General features: G+C 41.6%; 1 protein-coding gene across 3 annotated transcripts in view; it reads left to right on the top strand.

Annotated features, from left to right (window-relative positions):
• RYK (receptor like tyrosine kinase) overlaps positions 1 to 24,838 on the top strand; it is a 74,007-nt gene that overhangs the window by 26,196 nt on the left and 22,973 nt on the right. Inside the window, exons 4-9 of one of the 3 annotated variants that reach the window (XM_061636600.1) lie at positions 1,999 to 2,133; positions 10,877 to 10,933; positions 11,881 to 12,025; positions 13,565 to 13,665; positions 15,905 to 16,039; positions 20,083 to 20,169. In XM_061636600.1, coding sequence (XP_061492584.1) covers positions 1,999 to 2,133; positions 10,877 to 10,933; positions 11,881 to 12,025; positions 13,565 to 13,665; positions 15,905 to 16,039; positions 20,083 to 20,169 — 660 coding nt within the window. The remainder of the gene's footprint in view (positions 1 to 1,998; positions 2,134 to 10,876; positions 10,934 to 11,880; positions 12,026 to 13,564; positions 13,666 to 15,904; positions 16,040 to 20,082; positions 20,170 to 24,838) is intronic. The other 2 variants (XM_061636601.1, XM_061636602.1) reach the window with 2 other exon arrangements.

Consider the following 24,838-nt stretch of genomic DNA (forward strand, 5'->3'; position numbering starts at 1 on the left):
GGAAGTGCAACCCTGTTGCACTTGTTTAATCTCTGAGCAACTTTTAGTACTGTTGACCACAATATCCTCCTGGACCATCTCTGTGAATTGGGAGTTGGTGGTACAGTTTTACATTGATTTCATTCCTACATTCAGGACCAGGACCAGAGAATAGTATTGCAGAGTTATGTGTTTGTCTCAGGGCACTATTTTGTTCCCTTTGCTGTTTCATATTTATATGAAGCCATGAGAGCATTTATTAGGAGATCTGGGGCATGATGTCATCAGTCTGATAACACCCAGCTCTCTTTCTTTATTACATCTGAATCAGGAGATTGGTGCCTTCATGCAATGGTGGGTGGATGAGGGCCAAAAAACCTGACTGAATCCTGGAAAGGTGGTGACTCTGGGGGTGAGTGCTTCCCAGGTCCAGGGTTTGGGAAGCTTACCAATTCTGGGCAGGGTTGCATTCCTTCTGAAGGAACAGAGTAGTTTTGTGTGCTCCTAGATCCACCTCTAGGTAACCTTGGAGACGAGGAGTGCCTATTATCCACTTAGGTTGGCACACCAACTATGCCCATTCCTGGACAGAGATAGCTTGGCCACCATGATTCATACATTGGTAATCCCATGATTGGACTATTGTAATGATCTCCATGAGGGACTTCCCTTGGGATTAATCTGGATGCTGCAGGTGGTGAAGAACACTATGGCCAGGTTGTAGAGTGGAGTACCTGCACATGCAGATGTTACTCCTGTGCTAAGGGAATGACACTAGCTACTAATTAGCTACTGGACCATGTTTGAGGTCTGTTAATAACATACGATATTTGGAAGAAAGGTGGAATATAAATACAATAATAAAATAAATATAAAGCCTTGAACAACTTGGGATTTGAGGGACTGCCTATCCCAGTATAGACCTGTAAGATCTCTCTCTCTCTCTCTCTCTCTCTCTCTCTCTCTCTCACTCACTCACTCACTCACTCACTCACTCACTCACTCACTCACTCACTCACTCACTCACTCACTCACTCACTCACTCACTCACTCACTCACTCACTCACTCACTCACACACACACACACACACACACACACACACACACACAATATCAGTTTTGTCATTTACTAGTTTTATAATGCAGTGCTTGTAACACTGATTGTATGTGTGTTATTTTGTGCAATAAAATTAATTTGAAAAGAAATTAGAGATTTGATTTGCTCACAAGAAATAATTTGTTTAGCTAAAATGTGGTTTGTCTAAATGTCTCAGCTCACACCAGCATACTAACTGGGATTGTTTCGCTGGCAGCTACAATGTGAAGCCGTAGTTTGTTGTTGGCTTACAAACTGTGGCTTGTTTTAGCTATGGTTAACATTATGTTCTACATCAGCAGCCTTGCTTAACCATAACTTGTTCGTCCATCCCACGTCAAGATGCTCACCAAGCTATAGAGGCATGAGGAAAAACAGCTGGAAAACAAAGCCTCATGGTTAAAACTACTGCTTAACATTATTTGTTAATGCAAATTCATGGAAGATAAAACTTGGCTGCTAATCCTGATGGCTGAATATCACCACCAGGATCAGTGGCAGTATACCTCTGAATTCCAGCCATTGGGAAGCAACAGCAGGTGAGTGCTGTTGCACTCATGTCCTGCTTGTGGGCTTCCCATGGGCATCTGGGTGGCCACTGAAAACTAGGATGCTGGACTAGAAAAGCCCTTTGTGTGATCTAGCAGAGTCACTCTTATGTTCTTTAAGACCATGGAAAGAAAGATCAAAGAACCATACTTATTTTTAAAATTAGTTTTACTGATTTTTTTTGGAAGCCACTATGAGAGTCTTTTTGGCTAAGGAACGTGTATACATGCCTTGAATGAAAAAAAACTAGCAAAGGGAATACTTCTAAAAAAAATTCAGGAGCAAAGGCAACAACAGTTCTGCACAACTGATTTAAAATGTGTGCTTTTAAAATGTATCTTTTACATATATGTATATGACTTTTCTATTTACAGTGTTTCGGGTGGAACTCTCTTGCACTGGCAGATTAGACTCTGATGTTACGGTACTAATGCAGCTCAACATGACAGTAAATGCTTCCAAAAATATCACAGTCTTAAATTTCAAACGAAGGAAAATGTGCTATAAAAGTAAGGCATTTTTATTTATTGTTCATATTAAAAGGGCAATAAAGCAGTGCAGAGTTTTCATAGGCATTGCTCTTAGCTGGGCTCTTCTTTATTCCCTCCACCCCTTTCCTCTTCTCTCTTCCCACACCACCCTTCTAAGACCCAGAGAAAGCAAGTGTGGGGAAGCTGTCACCAATGTTGGGAGCTGCAATTTGCCCTGTTGGAAACAGACATTTTAAATCTGTTTAGATTTGCTTTGAGGATCTGGGTCAGACCTGTGGAGATAGCATGTGATGAATGCAGTTGGGGGCAGGGATGTATTGGAGCAGAAGATGTGTCAAATGATGACAAAAGAACTTCTAGAAAGCTGAAGGGAAGTGGAGGTGAAAGAAAATACCATAATACCCAACAACTGCAATGAAGATTCTAATTGTCTCGCTACATAAACTATGGAGTTTTGTTGGATTTTCAAAACTTAGCAAAATTGGTCTATTAAAGGGGCAAAAGAGAAAAAACACAAGGTTTTGAAATAGTTCAGGTAATGTTTATTGGCTTCTGAAAACATGATAAATGCTAGATACAAATATAGCTGATATCATTTATTATAAAGTTTCAGTGTTTTGTTGCACTGCAATTGGTAAACTGTTTTTGTTACTCTGAATGTGCTAAGGAGATTTTATATATTATGATAACAATGTTCAAACTTTTTTATTCTTTATATATTAGTAAAGATGTAAGCCACATTTATTTTGTCTTTCTGTCCTGCACATCATTGCAAAAAAATTCCATATACATAAAAGCATAAATATAAACATAAAACAAAAACCATCCAGTCTGGCTTCTGCAAAGGCCCAGGCAAATGACCAAGTGTTGCATGGTGGCAGAAGCTCAACAATGTCTGTGCCATATGCATTTCAAAGGGAAGGGAGTTCCAAAGCAGGAATGCCAGCACCGAGAAGGCTTTCCCCTGCTGCATTTCTAGTAACTCTGTCAAGAGAGCTTCCCCAGTCAATCTTAGTTCACAGGTTGCCCTATAGGGGATGAGGCTTTCTCTGAGTTGGTCAGGCCCCAGGTTATTTAGGGCTTTGCATATCAGTACTATAACCTTGAAACAATATCCCAATAAACGGGGCATTTTTAACTAGAAAGGATCATTACTAACATTGGGGTTGCAAGAAATCAATATTTGAACCAAGACTCATGGCTGGAAAATAGAAGCTATCTATAACAATAACCACTATGCTGTAAGCCACTAGAAAGGTGGAGTAGAGCTAGGAGTAGCGTTTTCTGGACGCAGTTTATATTTTTACTCTCCGTAGAATATGCAATAAAAGAAAACAAAGTTTAGCAGAATTTGCTAAATTTTGTGTTAACTATAAGCCATGAACCTTTTCATAAACCACACTGTTCATGAACTATGTGGCAGTGTATACAGCTCGACTCCTGCTTCTTCTTCCCCCGGCACGAATAGGTAAACAAACCAGTTTAGCTTAACATCCAAAGCTGGAATTGGGGTTTATTTCTCCTGGACAAGCCAGATTTCGTAAGCATCAACAAACCTTGGTTTAAATATAGCTTGCAATCCTGAATTGTGGGGAGACACAAACCACGATCCCAAGTTTGGACATCACACTAAGTTAGTTATTTTCCTGGCAGACTCACCCACATAACCCTCATTGGGTTATCAGCTTCCTCTAGCCCAGGCAGGAAATCTCTCTTGTTAATTTGAATGCTCCTCCTTCTTTTCCTGTCAGCTTCTCCACCTCCATCTTTACTCCTTTTCCGTCCCTTTTTTCTGGCTAATCTGCTGTTAGGCTTTATTGGTTTTTTCCCCTCAGGCGTTTTCTCTATCATCTCTATTCAGCCTTTATTCCCTTTGCTTCACTACAAAAAAACAACACCATTGCTATTAGGCTTTATTGGGTATTCTCCCTTTAGGTGTTCTCTCTATCATTTCTATTCAGCCTTTATTCTCCTCTCTTCACTACCACACACATGATAAAACCCTTCACTTTTTCTCGCCTTTTGTTCTGTGAAAGAAGCTGCCTCTCCTCAAGAGACGCCAAAGGATCTGAGGCAAAGCGGCAAAGGCTAGGGCCACACCAGCAAGGTCCTCTTCGAGGCCAGCTGAGTGCCCTTTAACGACTGCTGCCCCAGATCTGACTCAGACAGAGATCAACCTGGCTCTTCAACAAACTCCAAGGGAGACTCTCCCTGACCCAGAGGGGAGAGGGAATGCCTCTGTGCAAGGCATTCCCCCCCCCAAATGCATTCCTTCTCTATATCAGATGTGGAAGGAATTACCATGGATGACCACCAGAAGCCCTCGGTGGACCACGTGAGTCAAAGGCATTTTGAGCCCTCTGGAGAAACATGTTTTTTTGCTCCTTCGGAGTTGTTTAAGCCACTTCCCTCCACTCAGTGGGTACGGAGGCGGCATCCCAAACTGCAAACCTCAGACCTCCTTTGTCTTCAGGCTTTGTGAAGGCCATTAAAGAGGCACTTGGTAAATGGGATAGTTCATGAAGGCCTAAGTCTAAAAAGCATAGAAAATGTTTGCTGTCTTGACTTCAAGTTCCTCATCCCTCTCCCCCGCTCCTTACCACATGAAGAAATAAAAAAGACCCATAAGAAGAAGGCCAAAAAAGCTAAAAGCAAGTCTCCTGACAACTCCTCAGATTTGTTTCCTAGGGACTCTGCCTAGGATACCTCGGGGGGGGGACCTCAGGGAGTAAACTTGCCAGGTGGGGGGGAGGGGGTTCTGCCCATTTCTCCAGTGGAAAACCAGGCAGTAAGCAATCCACAGGTGGATCTTACAGACACAGTGTCTAATCCAGCAGATATTTCTACACTGTCTGAACCCACTCCCAGTGTATTGCTTGAGAGAGAAGGGGGCAGTGGAGTTCCATGACTGACCAGGAGGGGGAGCCCATACCCACTCCTGAGGCATGCCTTCAAAGTGCAAGATTGCCCCCCCTTTTTTTCAGAAGGTCATTTCTACCATTGGTTTCAAATGTTCTGAACAGCCTTCAGAGGCACCACCCCTTAAAGGGGCAGCGGTTCTCCCTCCCTTGGAGATCTCATCCAAGACCATTCCACTACCTGAATCATTAAAAAGGCTGACCGTAGCCGAATGGGATGCCTCCCTTACCAGCAAAAAGTCTACAGCCTATGCCAATACTCATTATAGATTAGAACCTGGAATGGAAGAATTTTTTCATATTCCATCTGTGGATTACCCATTTACTAATCTTACTACTGGGATTTACGTCTCTAAATCTACAGGTGCAGTCCTAAAACAACCAGGGGAAAACAAGGCGGAGTTGGCCCTCAAACGCAATTATGTGTCTGCCAACTTGATTTACAGGTGTGTCACCCCTATCTCCTTGGTGGCCAGGGCTTCCCTTATGTGGCTTTCTCAGGGAATGGCTGATCCAGACATGAATGCTGACAAATTATTCACCTTACTGTCAAAGTTGATGAGGGCCCAGGAGTTATGGCAGAAGCCTCCCTGGATGCTTTGATTTTCACAGCTAGCAATATGGCCACCAGTGTGGTTGCTAGGAGGGCCCTTTGGCTAACTTACTGGAGTGTTGACAGTTCTTCTTGGAATAATCTGTCCACAGCTCCCTTCAAGAGACTTAACCTGTTTGGGGAAGAAAATTTGAATAAAATTTTAGTAGCGACTAAAGATAAAAGGAAGGTGATGCCTTCGGCCCCCAAAAAAGATGATAAATGTACTGACAAGAAACCTTCTTATTCCTTTCATCTGCAAAGAGGAGCTGTTCATGTCAGGCCCCTTCCTGTGGTCACCGCCTTGTCACGGTCCCACCTCAGGGTCCTGCTCTCAAAACAGTTCTCTCACCGGCTCTAGCAAAGATCTCACAAGATCCCACTGCTAGGCAGCACCACCAGACACTCCCTGTAAACAATAATGTCTTGAGTCTGTGCCTTAGTCTCCTTCTGGCTTATTGCTACGTTGTGTCTGGGTGCACTTGCAGGCCTCAACCCCCCCTCCATCTTTGTGCCTATAAAGATTACAGCCCTGGGTTGCTCTGGATACCTGATGATGTTACACTATCTCTTCACCGCTGCCACCATTGATACTGTTTCCCAACCTTGGTATATGCCCTGCCCACCCTGCTGGTCTGTGTAAACCCAGCCAAAGGTCAGGCGTTTTGGTAAACCAAGAAATATTTATTTATATACACAGGGAATAACAAGATTATTTAAAGGTATAGTCAATAAGCATGTGGTTTCGTAAGATGCGTTACTCTTTATGTTTCTAGTCGTCAATAATCTGCCTCACTACCCGCCTAATCCAATCCACCCAACAACCCTCTCAAAGCCTCACAAAAACCCAACCAACCGAACTAACAGAACCAACCGTCATCCTCTCATTTATACCTTCAGACACTCAAGCGCTCAGCCAATCATAATACAACACTCATCAGCATTCCAACCCATGTACTCCCCCCTCTCACTCAGTCTACTTACCACATATACTCCAATAAACCCGCACTTACCATATTTACAGTATTATATATATACAGGGACATCACAGTTCATCACAGGGATTTTCATGGACAGAGACCAGCATGGAACAGATCATGTTCCCCCAGAAATCCAGCCTTCGCCAACCCCAAGCCTGGACCCAGGCAACCCTGGTAGGGAAACAAGCTCTGATGCCAGGACCAAAAAGGTCAGGGACAGGCTGCAGGACTTTGCCCAGGTCTGGCAGCAGACGACCTCAGATGCATGGGTAACACACACAGTGTCCTAGGGGCTCAAACAGGAACTCTCCTCCCTCTCACCCCATCACTTATACCAAGGATTGAACAAAGGCTCACAACATGACTCAACAAATAGAACACCTCCTATCAGCGGGAGTGATAGAGCTAGTTCCAGTGAGGGAGGAGAGGATAGGGCTTTATTCCCACCTGTTTCTGGTCCCCAAGAAAGGGGGGGCACCCGGGCAGTTTTAAATCTTCAATCACTCAATCAGTATGTTCTATATAGGAGGTTCCAGATGGAACGTTACAGTCTATCATGGAGGCATTGCAGTTATGAGACTTCATTGCTTCCATAGTCCTCGAGGCTTATTTGCATGTTCCAATTTTTCCAGACCATCACAAATTTCTCTGGTTTGCTTATGCGCAGAGATATTTCCAGTACAAGGCCACGCCCTTTGGGCTTGGTTCAGCACCTTGAATTTTTCACCAAGCTCGCGATAGCACTGGTGGCACACCTCAGTCAACAGAAAATACACATTTATCCATACTTAGACAACCTCTTGATCAGGTCCCTGTCACTACTTCAGGCACAGAGCAATATTCAGCAAACGCTGCTCTGTCTTGAGAAGTCACAGATTCCTCATCAATGTCAAAGAGCCAGCTGGTCCATTCCCACTGTCTGGTTCACCTAGGAGCTTTGAAAGACCCCTCCACAGGGATGATCACCCCTGCACCAGACAGAATAGCTAAGAGCCAGGCCATAGTCCAGATGCTCCTAGTATGCAGATCCACAGACCTGATGAGCCTAGCACATCTACTTGGCCTCCTGATATCTTGCATAGACCTAATTCCGTGGGCCAGAGCTCATACCAGACAGCTGCAGTGGCTCTTGCTTCCCTACCAGGACCCAATTGCATCCAAAATGCCTTCACAGATGGGGCGCCCACTGCCTGCATCTTACGGCCCAGGGGACCTGGGGCATGGGGGAGAGAGGGCACAGCATAAATTGGTTGGAGCTCAGGGCAGTGGCCCTTGCCCTCAAACAGGTCAGGCACGTGCTCCTTCACAAACATGCTTTATTCTTAACCGACAACATTTCAACCAAATACCATTTGAACAAATGAGGATCCAGATCTCGCTCTCTCCAGCTGGAAGCACAGGTCATCATGGAATGGGCGGAACACAATTTGGCGTCTCTGACAGCACAACACATCAGGGGTGAGGTGAATGTGACAGCAGACTTCCTCAGCAGACATCAGATTCACATAGGGGAATGGACTGTCAGCAACAGAGCATTCGAACTGATTCAGGTCCATTTGGGGTATCCAGTCCTCGATTTCTTTGCATCTTATCTCAACCACAGGATCCCTTGCTTTTAATCAAAATACCAGACTCCAGGAGTGGAAGGGATGGATGCACTCAACACCCTGTGGCCTCGAGCCCTTCTCTTTTCTTTTCCTCTGACTCTTATTGCGCAGGTACTTCAAAAGGTCAGGCTAGAACAGTCAGAGATCATTTCCATGGCCCCTGAATGGGCCAGGAGGCCGTGGTTCTCTGAAATTCTACATCTAGCACTATTTCCACCACTACCACTCCCTCTCTCCACAGATCTTCTCACACAGGGTCCCATCAAACATCCAGATCTCGGATGGTTCAACCTAGCTGTGTGGAGATTGAGTGGCAGAATCTCTGCAAGGCGGGACGCACCAGCTGTCATAGACACTATGCTGGCATCCAGAAGGGCTTCTGCTAACAGGATTTATGAGGCAACATGGAGAGCTTTTCTCAGGTGGTGCAAAAGGAAAAACATGGACTTTAAAAAGCTGCAGATTCCAGACATTTTGTGTTTTTTACAGGATGGTTTAGACCAAGGTCTTAAGCCAATACCTTGAAGCATCAAGTAACGGCTCTGTTATCACTTTGTTCCAGGCCTGGATGGGTGATGCTCTCAGGCCACCCACATGTTAAACATTTTTTACAAGGGGCATCTCTACTTTCTCCGCTCACAATTCACAGGTTTCCTTCATGGAACCTTCCCAAGGTACTCAATGCCCTTACTAAAGCCCCTTTTGAACCTCCAGCCTCCTTGTTGCTACAATTTCTATCTTTCAACGTAGCGTTTTTGCTGGCTATTACAGGAGAGTGGCAGAACTCTGTGCTCTGTCCATCCAGGGTGATCTCTGCATTTTTCATACGGACAAAGTAGTACTCAAGACTGACCCTTCTTATATCCCTAAAGTCAGTTCTACCTTTCATAGGTCTGTGGAACTGATCCTCCCTTCTTTTTGCCCTAACTCATCACACTCATCTGAAAAGTTATGGCACAAATTGGATGTGAGGCAGGCACTAAAATTTACGTTTAATACACCAAATCATTTAGGTTGACTGCTAGTCTGTTTTGTTCCATGCTGCCTCCATGGGAAAAAAGGCCCAATCAGCAACCGTTGCCAAATGAATCAGAGCCTGTATTGCATTAGCTTATGAATCTCAACTGCTTAGAGTTCCTGGTCACATTACAGCTCATTCCACCAGGGCATCAGCAACTTCTGCAGCTTTAGCCACTAATGCCAGCATTGCAGAAATCTGCAGAGCAGCCACCTGGGCTGTGCCATCTACATTAACTGGACACTATAAAGTCGACACTTAATGCTTCTGCTGAAGTGGCCTTTGGACAGTGTGCCCTCCAGTACTATCTTCATAGTGAGCGGAGCGGCAAGTTCCCATCGAAAATTGACTTGGACTTTGGTAGGTCCCTATGTGGGTGAGTCTGCCAGGAAAATGGAACATCGGTCACTTACCGCGAAGGGTCTTTTTTTGGCAGACAAAGCCCACATGGCCACACCTCACCCTGCACTCATCAGCTCACTCTGTCAACGCATAGGTTCTTCCTCTTAGGTTACATGTTACATTATTCTCTTCTTTTCCGTATGGCCTGGTTCCACATTAGGTTTTTTCTAAGGTTTTACTCCACAGGTCCACAGTGTCTTAGGACAGGGCCAGAAGGGAAACTGAGGAGATGCAGAGAGGGAAAGGAAGGGAAGCATTCAAATTAACAAGAGAGATTTCCTGCCTGGGCTAGAGGAGGCTGATAACCCTATGTGGGCTTTGTCTGCCAGAAAAAGACCCTTCACGTTAAGTGACCAACGTTCCAATTTACCCACTTAAACCAGGGGAGCAATTGGGCTGTATTCACAGTATGGTTTATTAAGCCAAGGTTCTTCACTTACTATGAGGCAACATTGTGAAATCACAATCTTGCTGCTGAATTGGGCTGTTGATAACTTAATTCTTTTTAAAAGAATAGTAAACAATGTCGTGTGCTTTTGGGTAAATCTGATCTGTAATGATTGTGTGTTTTTAATGGACGTTTTCTCTGCATAACAAAAGCCCTTTTGGTTTCTTTGTGAGTTGATATAGCATAGTGACTAGACCCCTTTTTGAATCTATTTTCTCAGACTTTGTCCCCTTATCTGCAGTATGGGAGATAATGATGATTCACCTTTGTAGGATTGTTGTAATGACTGTAACTTGATAATACTTTGAATTCTTGAGTAAATTTAAGGATGATTATTGTGATTAGTTTGTAAGCCTGTGGAATACAATTTTCTATCCTGGGAACCTTTGGTTTACAGGGTGGATTATAAATACAGTATTTTTCTTTTTAATTGCTGTTAGTAGTATTCTATTCATTGCATGTTGTATTACTTACATACAAAATTTAGCTTATGTATTGGTCCACAGTTACGTGTTTAGATAAGGGTCTACTACTGGATGTTAGCATTTATTTTTTGCATATTTCAAGGCAAGTGTAAAATTTGCAGTCTCTGTGCTACTGTAAGCTTGCAGTTGGTGGTACTACTTGGTATAGTTCTTTTTCCCTGTAGTAGACCAGCTATGTGGAGTTTCCTGGGTTTGCCAAATATTGAAAAATTTTTGACTGAGCATTAATGGAAGATTGTTTTACTGTTCATTATCTTGTTAAGCTCATAGGGAAAATGATTTCAATGTCCCTTTTCTCCTTTTGTCTTTAGAACTTGAGCTTGAAGTAAAACCACCAGTATTGGACAAAAATAGCAGCAAAGCTGTTTGTAAGTAAATATGTTTACATAAGTGTGTGTTAATAGACAACTTTTCATATTTTTAAATAGAATATTTGTGAAAGCATCGTTCACTTGTTACACACAGGAGAAATTGCAGGATTTGGGCCTTTTTCTTTTAAAATGACCAATTCTTATAAGACAAAAAAAATTCTTTTGTTAGATAAAAAAAATTGGTCAGATTCTTAAGATACTGTTTTTTATTTATTAATGGATATTAAGAGGCATAACTCACCATCAGCTTATGTTAAAGCATTATTTTATTTTGTGCTGCTTTTATTATTTTGTTGTGAATTGTTATCATAACTTCTCGTTAATCCACCCTTTTATCTTTTATAAAATTTGTGAGAGGAGTTTTGCTATAAATCATTTTGTGTTGTATATTTTTGAATCTGTTATTCCTACGGCCAATATAGAAATAAAAATTTCATGTTATGCAGGTGCATTTTTTGGTAAATAAATAGAATTCCTTTGTGAACAGTAAATAGGGAGTAGTTAGTGATGCTCATATAAAAAATACTCCATTGGCTTATTAGCAGAAGCGACTTTTTAAATATTTGGTTTCCTATTGTTAGCATAATTAGTTATGAATGGCATCTCTCTGTCCTTGGTACTTGGAAGATGAGTCATCTGTTCTTATACTAGAAGAAAGAAAAAAGTTAGCTAAACTTTAAGGTAATAGTTTTTGTATCTAAGTGGTGTGCTATCCTTTTTTTAGACTTCTCTTGGTGACTGTTTTCAAGATCTTAAATTTAGACTTCAAAAGCTAATCTTGGCACTGGCTTTTTCCCTTGCCATAAGATTAAATTACATAGTACAATATAATAGTAGATTAAATGAAAAATAAATGTTTCTTACATACATGTATATGAACTTAGTTGAAACTGGCAAATGTTATGTCCATTTTGTTGCAGTAATGCTTTACGCTTCAATTTCAGTTGATCCTGTAAATGCAGCTCCTACCACTTCTACGCGTGTGTTTTATATCAGTGTAGGAGTTTGCTGTGCAGTCATATTCCTGGTAGCAATAATACTAGCTGTTTTGCATCTTCACAGTATGAAGAGAATAGAATTGGAAGACAGGTAAAGAGAAAAGCATGGGCTTCCATTTTCTTTCCAATTTTCATGTTTGAGACACAGGGACTTTGTTGTGTGATGCATACGGTGGCTCATAAAGTTTGACAAGAGCTGAGCCTGAGAACTTAAAGTCAGTACATTATCTGTAATGCAAGACTTATTCAGTTATCTGGTTGCTAGTCATGATGGCTGAGTACTACCTCCAGTGTCCAAGGGTAGTATGCTTCTGAATACCACTTGTGGGGGAATACAGATGGGAGAGTGCTGTTGCACTTATGTCCTGCTTGTGGACTTCCTGTAGGCATCGGGGGGGTGGGGCACTGTCAAAATGGGATATAGTAATACCACAGTTAAGAAGGTAGATGTGTTCCTGGACATTACTTGTTTTAATATAAACTTTGGTACCAGAGGTAGGAATAACATGGAAAGAATAGGGATAGGTTCCTATACCTGCTCATAGATCGTGGGGGCAGCTTCAACAGGGGCTTTAAGGGTGCCTATCCTGCACACACACACTCCCCCCCTTCTCCTCTGAATTGTATTGGATCCTTTCCTTCCCAACCCTGGGAGAAAGCAAGAGATCTCTTTAGTGCAAAGCAAAGATACATAGGCTTATCCGTTTGTTGATATCAAAGCAAAGACACAGGCTTGTCAGTTTCACCTTTTAAAAAGGCCTTCATTAAAAGGAGCTTCCTTCCTGGAGGATTTCTTAAAGGAGGTATTACTATGCTGGACTAGATGATTCAGTGGGGCAACTCTTACTTTCTTATGGATTGAGAAGTTCTTTGAAATAGGTTTAAGATGCAGTCACAACGGGTCCCAAACAACATTAGTTAAGGAGTGCTGATTCCCCCACCCCTGGATTCTTTCCTTTTAAAGAATGTTCCTGAACTTTATTTCCGTATTTCCAATCTCACTAGAAACCCACACAGCCTTGACTTGAAGGTTGAGTTATATTGAGCAAAAGATGAATGGTAAAACAAAACCCTTCTGGTGTCACTAAGTGATAACTGAAAATATTTTTTAAATGGTTGTCTCTTTTTAAAGCTAAAGCATTTTTTTGTTGTACTCCCTTTAGAAGGATGTTAATCTGAAAAATACTAGGCCCAATTGTAGTTTCCTTTATATCCACCTTAATGTATTTGAGAAATATAAAAATATATTGGAACTCAATCGACAAACTTAAATGCTTGGAATTTCCCACTGTACTACAGATTTGGTCTCCTCTTTTCAGCAATAGCTGCAATAATTAAAGGTGGAATTATTTCAATTTCAGATGATTTAACTGCAAATTTTATTAATCAAAATACATTGGATTGCTTTTTCACGTGCCAATATTCATTTATAGAGTACTATACTTTTTTGACATCTTTGGTATTCAAGTTGAATTTTGGAGTGGTCTGATATTGTTAATCTTTTTTAGCTGTAGTGGTGTAACCAGCTGATGTATTATATCCTCAACAAAAGTGAAAAGGCTGGATTTTGGAGATGAAATGAAAAACAGTTTCAGAAACGATCACAAATACTATTTTTCCCCCAAAACAGCATTAGTGACAGCATTAGTTCTCAAGGCTTATCCCAGCCTTCGACTCAGACAACACAGTACCTGAGGGCTGACACACCTAACAATGCAACACCAGTTACTAGTAAGTGTTGATCTAATTACAAGGTTGAGGGGCATGTGTATATGTGAGTGTTAGTCAAAGTGATCTGAGAAATAAAACTGATGTTGATTAGCAGGAAAGAGTGTAAGAAGGCTAGATTTGGCATCTTTGTGACCTTAGTTTCTCTCCGCTGCAAGAGGGTGAGACTGCACATTATATGAGAAGCATGGCATTCATAACTCTGAGAACACTAATGGAGAGGCAAGGAAGGGCCTTTGCAAGGGACAATTGTTGGGAAAGGATGCTTAAACTTTCCCCTGTAAATCTCTGCCTTACTGATAATTTCACTTCTTTTGTTCCTAGCTGGTCTAATTTTAGTTTTGGATGATGGCTGGGAAAAATGATCATAAATGCCCTGGGGGGGTAGGGAAAGTTTAGAGGAGAATTGCTAGCAGGCGTTAAGCACCCCTGCACACTGATTCTCCTCTGTAATTGTCCTATCTCACTCAAGGGGCTAATACATGCATTTGCCGAGAACATGCAGCTCTGTAGGCTGGCTGCTTCATTGATATATCTCAGACTGCACTTATTTTCAGACTGCTGGCAAAACGGTTGGTGTGTAAGGGTAGGATGATAGCCTTCAGAGAGAGGTTTCTGTACTACTTCAGACTATTGACATGCTCATCCTATCTTGTGTGTGTGTGTGTGAGGCTGCTTTCACATAGCTATAATCATGTCCTGAATTGATAACACAGCCATGATATGGTTGCCATGGAAAGTTTTATCTAAGATTTTTATTACAGATTACTGCTGGATTAGTTTTAGTTACCTAATCTAGATGACTCATTAGGGGGCTTGGAGTACCAAATCAGGGACAAGTCACAACATATAGCAGTGCTATAGTTACTGCTGTATTGTGTAGAGGTACAAGGCGACAGCAGTAGTGTACTGTGCTAGCATGTGAACGTCTAACATCAAATCCTCTGTGATGGTGTTTTTGGGACAACATTTTATTAGACTGGACTGTTGGTAGCTGCTCTTTGACACTTCCTTGTCGATAGACTTATGGGGCAGCAAGGTAACCATTACAATGTACTAGATCAGATGCTTTTTGAGAAAACAATGCTCTAGTAATTTGTATGAGACAAAATCTTCTAATCCCGTCAGACTGTAGAATGGTATACAGCAAAATAAAGGTAATGGAAATAAAAGGTAATTCTCTGCAACTTCAGCTCTTTGAGACATTGGGAAGAATTGAGACAGGAACATTTATTTTGTTCGTATAACCTTCCCTGTTGCTGAAGAGAGAGCTCTCAGTTAGCTTGCTGCTGTAAATGTTCCAGAATGACCAGCTGCACACATCTTCATCCAATCTGCATAAACAAAGTCCTTCTGAAAAGAGTTGGAACACTTTCTTACTAAACACCAAAATAATTTTGAAAAAATATTTTGTGAACATTTTTAAATATATATATATATATATGGGAGTCACTTTGCATATAGCAATGCCTTTTAAAGCCCAGAAGAGGGCAATGTGTCTGCTTTCTTATCTGTTTGAATCTTGTAATGTGTATGATATTCAGTAATTAATTAGGAGACAATGATTTATTCTGCAGTGCAAATGCAAAGATGTATCACTAAACACTAAAGTCAGGATCATTCAGACCATGGTAATCCCAATCTCTATGTATGGATGTGAAAATTGGACAGTGTAAAAAGTGGATAAGAGAAAAATCAACTCATTTGAAATGTGGTGTTGGAGGAGACCTTTGTGCATACCATGGACCATGAAAAAGACAAATAATTGGGTGTTAGAACAAATTAAACCACAACTATCCTAGAAGCTAAAATGATGAAACTGAGATTATCATGAGAAGACATGATTCATTAGAAAAGACAATAATGCTGGGAAAAACAGAAGGGAGTAGAAAAAGAGGAAGGCCAAACAAGAGATGGATTGATTCCATAAAGGAAGCCAGAGACCTGAAGTTACAAGATCTGAACAGGGTGGTTCATGACAGATGCTCTTGGAGGTCAACTGATTCATAGGGTCGCCATAAGTCGTAATCGATTTGAAGGCACATAACAACAAACTGCAGTGCCTCCTATGGCAAAACATTAAATACTTGTTAGGTGCTATCCAGTGACATAGCTTTCTTTGCTTACATGTTTGAAATATAATTTCCTCTTAATTGCGTCATAATTTCATCTCTAGAATATAACGTAAGTGAATACTCTAATTTACATTTGGTATTTATATTGGTATTGTTTGGATATGCTGGCTCCTCAGGTTATCCTACATTACGAATAGAGAAGAATGACCTTAAAAGTGTAACCCTGATGGAGGCGAAGGTTAAAGTGAAGGACATAGCAATCTCCAGAGAGAGAATAACACTGAAAGATGTTCTTCAAGAAGGTATTAGTAAACAGCTCCTCATATGCTTTAATGTGTAATCAATCAGTTGATATGCACAATATGTTTTTCATCTTCTTTGGCATGTTCTGTGGATTCTCAATAGTTCATATGGCTGGTGGTAATTGTAAATAGGGTGGATTATTTAAAGCACCAACAAAAAGGCAAATTTAGGTCATCAGTTTTATGATTTGTATTGCTTTGTCATGTATTTCCTAAATAATTATACATATGAATTTGATTACTCAAACCAGCAAAACATGTTAATTTACAACTAAGTGGAGCGTTAGCAATATCTTTTACCAGCTTTGTCTGGTTCGTCAGCTACAGCCATTCCTGGACAGGCATAGCCTGACTTCTGTAGTCCATGTGTTGGTAACCTCGAGGCTGGATTACTGTAATGCTCTCTATGTCAGGCTGCCTTTGGCCCTGGTTCAGAAGCTCCAGCTGGTGCAAAATGTGGCAGCCAGACTGCTGATGGGAGCACATGGCTGACAACATGTGACACTACTCTTAAAACATTTCCACTGGCTGCCCATCCACTACCAATCCAGGTTCAAGGTCCTTTAATTAATTTACAAAGCCCTGAACAACTTAGGTCCAGGGTATCTTAGGGACTGCCTGAACTCTTATATCCGAGCTCAGTTACTGACATCATCTGCAGGACCAGCCTTTGTCATCCCCTAAGTTGGCGAGGCTCATTTAACATTGACACAAAATCAAGCCTTCAGTATCATCAGCCCAGTTCTCTGGAATTCTCCGTCAATAGAGATTCAGCAGGTGCTTTCTGTTTTGGCTTTTAAATGCCTGTTGTAAACCTTTCTGTTCTGCCAGGCTCATGTAAAGAATTAAGAAGACATCTTTTCACAATAATCAACCTTTTTATTGTATTTGTAGTGTCTTTATTGTATGGTGGTTGTTTTTTTTAACCTTGTAAATTGCTTTAATGTTTTTAACAAAATAGTGGTATACAAATATACTTATAAATAAATAAATCTAGGAGGGTATGTGTCTTTTTAGCATTACTGCTTTTTATTTCATTTTTATTCCTTCTCCTAAATATATTCAAGGAGAGAGAGAAAGGGAGAGAGAGTGTGTGAGTGAGTCATAATGAGGGAGCTGAATAGTTCTCTGGAATTCCTGGAGCTAGTTTCTTGTGATGACTTTCCAGTCCTTGTACACTATCAATCCCATAATAGTAATGCTGTATATGACTATTGTGCCATATTATAAGACTTGACCTCAAATATATTTTCCTATTCTTTATTTTACATATAAAAGCAGTTTATAACTCTTTCCCTGTACAGATGTCATGCCTGAACAGCAAATTTGCCTATTGACACTGTGCCTTGAACTTTTGAACACAGATTCACTTGTTCTTTTCCTAGTTTACCTAAACCGTACTTGCCTGATTCAGACATAATGATAGTGTATAGGTTTGAGCGAATCAGAATGCACAGTGGTACAATGGTAGGAAGAAATATGTGAGCCTGAAGCCAGTTTGTGGTGTCTAGCCATGGTTCAGTCATTATATCTGATCTGGGCCAGTGTGTTTGATAAGCGAGTCATTTGTTTTATTTATTTATTTTATTTACTTATTGTATTTATATACCGCCCCATAGCCGAAGCTGTCTGGGCGGTTTACATTTTTAAGAGGTCAGAACTGTAGGATTGTATTTTATACATACTGATTTTATCCACACTATTTTTAAAAAGTGTGCATTATTTAATTGTTTCTTATTCAGCTTGGCTAAAGGGAACATTTTTGAGAAATTCAGATACACAAACATACAGTTCCTTGCAAAAGTAATCAGACCCTTGACCAATGCTCTCATATTACTGAATTACAAATGGTACATTGTAATTTCATTCTGTATGATATTTTATTTTGAAACACTGAAACTCAAAATCAATTATTGCAAGGTGACATTGGTTTTATGTTGGGAAATGTTTGTAAGAAACATAAACTGAAATGTTGCTTGCATAAGTATTCAACCCCCCTCCACATTAATATTTGGTAGAGCCACCTTTCGCTGCAACAACAGCTTTCTTTTGCGGTAGCTATGTACCAGCTTTGTACATAGTGTTGGAATGATTTTGGCCCATTCTTTTTGGCAGATTCGCTCCAGGTCATTCAGGTTGGTTGAACGTTGCTTGTGGACCACAATTTTCAAAGAGCGCCACAGATTCTCAGTGGGATTGAGATCAGGTCTTTGACTTGGCCGCTGTAGGACATTTACCTTTTTGTTCTTGAGCTGCTCCAATGTTGCTTTGGCCTTGTGCTTGGGATCATTGTCCTGCTGAAAACTGAATTTCTCCCCAAGCTTCAGTTTTTTAGTGGACTGAAGCGGGTTCTCTTCAGTATTTCTGTATTTTGCTCCTTCCATTCTTCCTTCAGTTTTAACAAGTTGCCCAGTCTCTGCTGATAAGAAGCATCCCCACAGCATGATGCTGCCACCACCATACTTCACTGTAGGGATGGTGTGTCTTGAGGCATGGGTAGTGTTAGATTTGCCCCACACATAGCGCTTTGAGTTTTGGCCAGAAAGCTCTATCTTGGTCTCATCTGACCACAAAACCTTTTCCCACCTTGCACCTGGGTCACTCTCCTGCTTTCTGGCAAATTCCAGACATGCTTTCAGATGGTACTTTTTGAGTAACGGCTTCTTTCTTGCCACCCTACCATACAGGTCAGTGTTATGCAGAGCTCTTGATATGGTTGAGTGGTGCACCATCACTCCCAGCCACTGAGCTCTGTAGCTCCTTCAAAGTGATTGTTGGCCTCTCTGTGGCTTCTCTTGCAAGTCTCCTTCTCGTTTGAGCACCGCATTTTGAGGGATGACTTTTTGTTGGCAGTGCCTGGGTGGTTGATGCAGCTTCCACTTCCTGATTATTGATCCAACTGTGCTCACTGGGATAGTCAAACACTTGGATATTATTTTGTACCCTTTTCCTAATCTGTGCATTTGTATTACATGATCTCTCACTTCTGCAGAATGCTCTTTGGTCTTCATTTTCCTTCAGATCCGCAGCCTGACCAGTGATCCTTCAACAGTGGGGTTTTTATCCTGACAGTGTGACAGCAACTTTAATGGTTCACAGGTGGAGGCCAACAGTAAGGTAATTGTGTCCTCAATAGGGCAATTTCTTTTATCTGTGCAAACTGGGAGCTTCCACAGCACAGGGGCTGAATACTTATGCAAGCAGCATGTTTCCGTTTTTCATGTTTCTTACTAACATTTCTCAACATAAAACCAATGTCTCCTTACAATAATTGATTTTCAGTTTCAGCATTTCAAAATACAATATCATACAGAACAAAATCGGAACAAAGGTCCCAGGCTGCGGTCTGAAGTCACATGAGGCCACCACCTTGCAGAAGCTAAGCAGGTTTGGGTTTGGTGAGTGCCTAGATAGAAGACTGCGTGGGAACATGTATGCCGCCTTGGGTTCCATGGTGAAAGAAAGGCGGGGTATAAGTGTAATAAATAAATAAAATTACAGTACCATTTGTAATTCAGTAATATGAGAGCATTGGTCATGGGTATGATTACTTTTGCAAGGCACTGTATCTCAAACTTTGCAGCCCTTCAATCTGACCATGTGTCTTACTGTGCTGAAAACTTTGTAGCATGAAACCAAACTAGGAAAAACTGGACCTCATTTTCTGTTTTTCCTGAACATCTGGTCAGTCATGTAAACTTGTATATATTAAAAAGTTATGAGCTAAATAATTGCAGCTGAATGTGTGGGAAATATGACTAATATTCCACAACGTTAGGAAAAGCGGGTGCCACTCAAATTTAAAACTTCTAACATTTATGCTGACACTCCCTCTTTGAACTCCACCAAGTTAGAAATTGTCAAATGGAGATTCAAGTGTCAGCTACAGCATGATTGATTGAAATGCTCAACAAAGAAGCTATGGATGTTGTTCACAAGAGGATAGTACACTGCTACCCTTGATTTCCCTACACCATTGAGTTATAGAAAGTGTGCAAATTTCTGTTCACCTCATTTTCTTCATCCATTGCTCTCATTCTCAGGCACATTTGGGCGAATTTTCCATGGAACTCTAATAGAAGAGAAAGACCCTACTAAAGAAAAGCAAGTGTTTGTCAAAACGGTAAAAGGTAGGTTTTCAGCATTAATTTTATTCAGTCTTAGGCAGGTTGTGGAATAGTCATGCTTCTAGAAAGCAGTCCTTTCTTAGATGTATTGAAAAATTAGTGTTGGGGCAAAACTTGTTCCACAGTTGCAGAATACCAGATAGTCCCATAATAAATGTCATATCTCTGGCTTAAGTTTTTGAATTGAGTGTGTGAATTTCAAATATATCTTTTAAACCAAATATGGAGAGTCCCCCTGAAGCAGAGAAGGACTGGGTAGGTGCATTTATATATATTTGGGAGATGGGTGACTGCCATTGGGTCTTAGGGAAATGCATTGTTGGGGGAAACCTACCTCAGATTCTAGTTGGTGGTCAGCTCTGCAACACAGGTGATAAAAGCAGCAGAAAAAGGGGACACAGGAAAGAAATAAGCTTGAATGATAAGTGAAAAGTGGCAGTGGCAGTAGCTAATTTTGCTTAGAATGGAATGTGGAGCACATAGCCCTGAGAAGAGAGCATTTTAAAAAATGGGTGAACAATTTTTGCTGATTAGTTGATAGGATCCACTGGTCCCTTTTCATCTGAAACTTGCACAGTCCCCTCAGAAGAGGACAAGGAAGGAGAGATTCCCTTAGTGCCAGCTACTTTCTTATGTTCACTGTAAAGATTTAGGGGCCATGACTCTGCGGCAGAACACAAGTTCTGCATGTGCAAGGTTCCATATGTGCCTTAATCGAGGAGATGATGTTGATTCCATTATAGATTGCTTACTATCTAAAAGATCTCAAAGCAGTTTACAGTAGAATATGCAGGATACGATAAAAATCATGTCAAATTAATTTACAAAGCAAAATACATGAACATTATCCATATACATAAGCACAATATAAAAGTCAAAGGAGCATTGCAAGGTAGTATAATATAAATAACAAACATAATACATCTATACAACTACTCACCATCCATTCCATATACTACCATTGTTCATGACCTCACGCTTATCAACCAAGCACTCATACATCAACCACTTGCACTCAGCAACATTACAATAACCCACATACAAAGAATCACCATCAAGCATACACATGTAAGATACTCTGCCCATCTCTGAAGCACTAATGGATTCATGTGCCATATCTACAGAATACTCCTCCCATCTCTCCATCAACTCCTAACTACATAATCATAACATACATGGTACTACACAACTTCACCCCCTGATAAATAACCATTCAGCAGTGAAAACAAACAGAACATCACTCTCAAGGTGGCCACGAAGGTCATCATAAAGAAGCTGTTACAGGCAAGTTGTTGCAGCCATTCTCGAGAATGTTATGTAATCAGTTTGGAGATAGGTAATTGTTATTATTAACATTTATTACCTGCCTTCACCCAAAGGTCCCAGGGTGGGTAACAACAATTTTAAAATGCAACATTAAAACAATTAAAAACAACCTAAAATCACAAAATAGGGTGGGTCCTAACAATACACATCTCAGCTGTAAAAGGCCAGGATAACAAGTTCATTCTACACTTCTGGGTGAGGGTTAAAATTATATAATCTGTTTGGCTGGTGAACTTCTAAGAAACAAGCAAGGAAATAATATTGATAAGAAAACACAGTGGATTGGATCCAAAGTTTTCACTTCCTGAATGAAATGAGAGTTTGGCTCATGAAAGAGGTCCCTGGTGAACCGAAGGAATCCTCTCATACATGGAGCAAAAACTTTGAACCCAACCCAGTAAGAATTCTGGAACTGTTCTGTAAGATAAGATTTAAATTTCTGTATATAGTTGAATGCACATCAGCCTGGCAATGTTCAAGTATTTGTGACTGAAAAGTGTCTGGTCTAAAGAATATTCAACAGAAGAAAAGTAGACAGCAGACTAGTTTAGTACAAATCACCAGTGTTGCACATTTTGCACAGAAGAACCCTTTAGATGCTCCAAATCCCAAGAAGCTGAATTATTTAAGGAGCATCATAGCCTTGGTTTTACAGCAGGGGTAAGGAACATTTTTCAGACCGCGGGCCTTCTGGATAGCCTTTCAAGAGCCACAGGCCAGTGGTGGACAGGACCAGAGGTGGAGCAACAAACATTAATTTTACCTTAGTGCAGTATTTTTATTTTTATTATTATTATTATTATTATTATTTACATTTGTATACTGCCCCATAGCTGAAGCTCTCTGGGTGGTTTACAACAATTAAAAACAAATATACAAATACACAAATTTAAAAACACTTAAAAAAAAAACAATTTAAAAACACATGCTAAAATGCCTAGGAGAAGAGGAAAGTCTTGACCTGGCGCCAAAAAGATAACAGTGTTGGTGCCAGGTGCACTTCATCAAAAAAATCATTCCATAATTTGGGGGCCACTACTGAGAAGGCCCTCTCCCTTGTTGCCAGCCTCCCAGCTTCCCTTGGAGTAGGTATCCGGAGGAGGGCCTTTGATGTTGAGCGTAGTGTACGGGTGGGTTCATGTTGGGAGAGGCGTTCCATCCGGTATTGTGGTCCCAAGCCATGTAAGGCTTTATAGGTTAAAACCAGCACTTTGAATCGAGCTCAGAAACATACAGGCAGCCAATGCAAGCGGGCCAGAATCGGTTTTATATGTTTGAACTGTCTGGTCCCTGTTAGCAATCTGACTGCTGCATTTTGCCCAAGCTGCAGTTTCCGAACCGTCTTCAAAGGCAGCCCCACGTAGAGTTCATTGCAGTAATCTAACTTGGAGGTTACCAGAGCATGGACAACTGAAGCCAGGTTATCCCTGTCCAGATAGGGGCGTAGCTGGGCCACCAACTGAAGTTGGTAGAAGGCACTCCATGCCACCGAGGCTACCTGAGCCTCAAGTGACAGATGGTTCTAGGAGAAGCCCTAAGCTACGAACCTGCTGCTTCAGGGGCAGTGCAACCCCATCCAGGACTGGTTGAACATCCACCATCCGGTCAGAAGAACCACCCACTAGCAGCATCTCAGTCTTGTCTGGATTGAGACTCAGTTTATTAGCCCCAGTCCATTGTCGCAGCCAGACACTGGTTCAGCACATTAACAGCCTCACCTGAAGAAGATGAAAAGGAGAAATAGAGCTGCGTGTCATCAGCATACTGATGGCAGCGCACTCCAAAGCTCCGGATGACCGCACCCAACGGTTTCATGTAGATATTGAACAGCATGGGGGACAGAACTGACCCCTGCGGAACTCCATACTGGAGAGTCCAGGGTGCCGAGCAATGCTCCCCAAGCACCACCTTCTGGAGGCGACCTGCCAAGTAGGAGTGGAACCACCACAGTGCAGTCCCTCCCACTTCCAACTCAACCAGTCGTCCCAGAAGGATACCATGGTCGATGGTATCGAAAGCCAACAGAGTCACACTCCCCCTGTCTCTCTCCTGACAGAGGTCATTATACAGGGCGACCAAGGCTGTTTCCATGCCAAAACCAGGCCTGAAACCTGACTGAAATGGATCCAGATAATTGGTCTCATCCAAGTGTGTCTGGAGCTGGCCTGCCACCACTCGTTCCAGGACCTTGCCCAGGAATGGAACATTTGCCACCGGCCTGTAATTAAGATTTTCTGGGTCCAGGGAGGGTCTCTTCAGGAGTGGTCTCACTACTGCCTCTTTCAGGCAGCCAGGGACCACCCCCTCTCGCAGAGAGGCATTAATCACTTCCCTGGCCCAGCCGGCTGTTCCATCCCTGCTAGCTTTTATTAGCCAAGAAGGGCAAGGATCCAGCACAGAAGTGGTTGCACGAACCTGTCCAAGCACCTTGTCAATGTCCTCAAGCTGTACCAACTGAAACTCATCCGAGAAATCGGGACAAGGCTGTGGTCTGGATACCCCGCTTGATTCACCTGCTATAACACTGGAGTCTAAGTCCTGGTGGGTGCTAAAGATTTTATCCTGGAAGTGCCTAGCAAATTCATTACAGCGGGCCTCAGATGGATCTACCATGTCCTTGGGGCCAGCGTGTAATAGTCCCCGGACAATTCTGAAGAGCTCCGCTGGGCTCATTTCTACGCACACTCTCACACACATACCCTTTTGTCCTTTATCCGTCCAGGCAAACAAGACATTGGAGTTCAAGGACACATTTCAGCCAGGAAAGTTGCTTGTGGTGCAAAGTAGGGCGAATGAGGGGTGTACCTCGGGAGAGTCCTGAGGGCCAGATAGCAATGCCTGGAGGGCTGAATTTGACCCCCCCAGGCCTGAGGTTACCCGTCCCTGTTTTTAAGGGGTTGTAGTATCCACAGCACATTGTTCCATATTGAGAAAATCCTAATCGGGATTTGCTACAGAAAAGAGAACAGCTTCTACAACCCAGTGACACTTGCCATAGAAACAACAAGGCTGTAGGAAATAATTTGCTGCGTGTTTGTGCCATAAATACTACTATGTACATTTGGTGCAATTGGAATTAACTGTTTTATATGCTCCACATACATTTTTGTGAGGCAAGAAATTAAGATGTGTATATAAAGTTGACTGAATGTATTGTATTGCCTGTATGTAAAGATTAATTATATCAGAATGTAGATGTTATTTAGTGAGTAATAACTTGTGCTGACATGAAATATAGCCAAACATCCAGTGTAAAATAATATCTGTTTTTTAGACACATTTATCACTGCATATCTAATTTGATATCTATTATATAAATATACTGTAGATCACGGGTGGACTACAA

This window comes from Rhineura floridana, chromosome 7, assembly GCF_030035675.1.
Source record: "Rhineura floridana isolate rRhiFlo1 chromosome 7, rRhiFlo1.hap2, whole genome shotgun sequence".
Taxonomy (NCBI): Eukaryota; Metazoa; Chordata; class Lepidosauria; order Squamata; family Rhineuridae; genus Rhineura; species Rhineura floridana.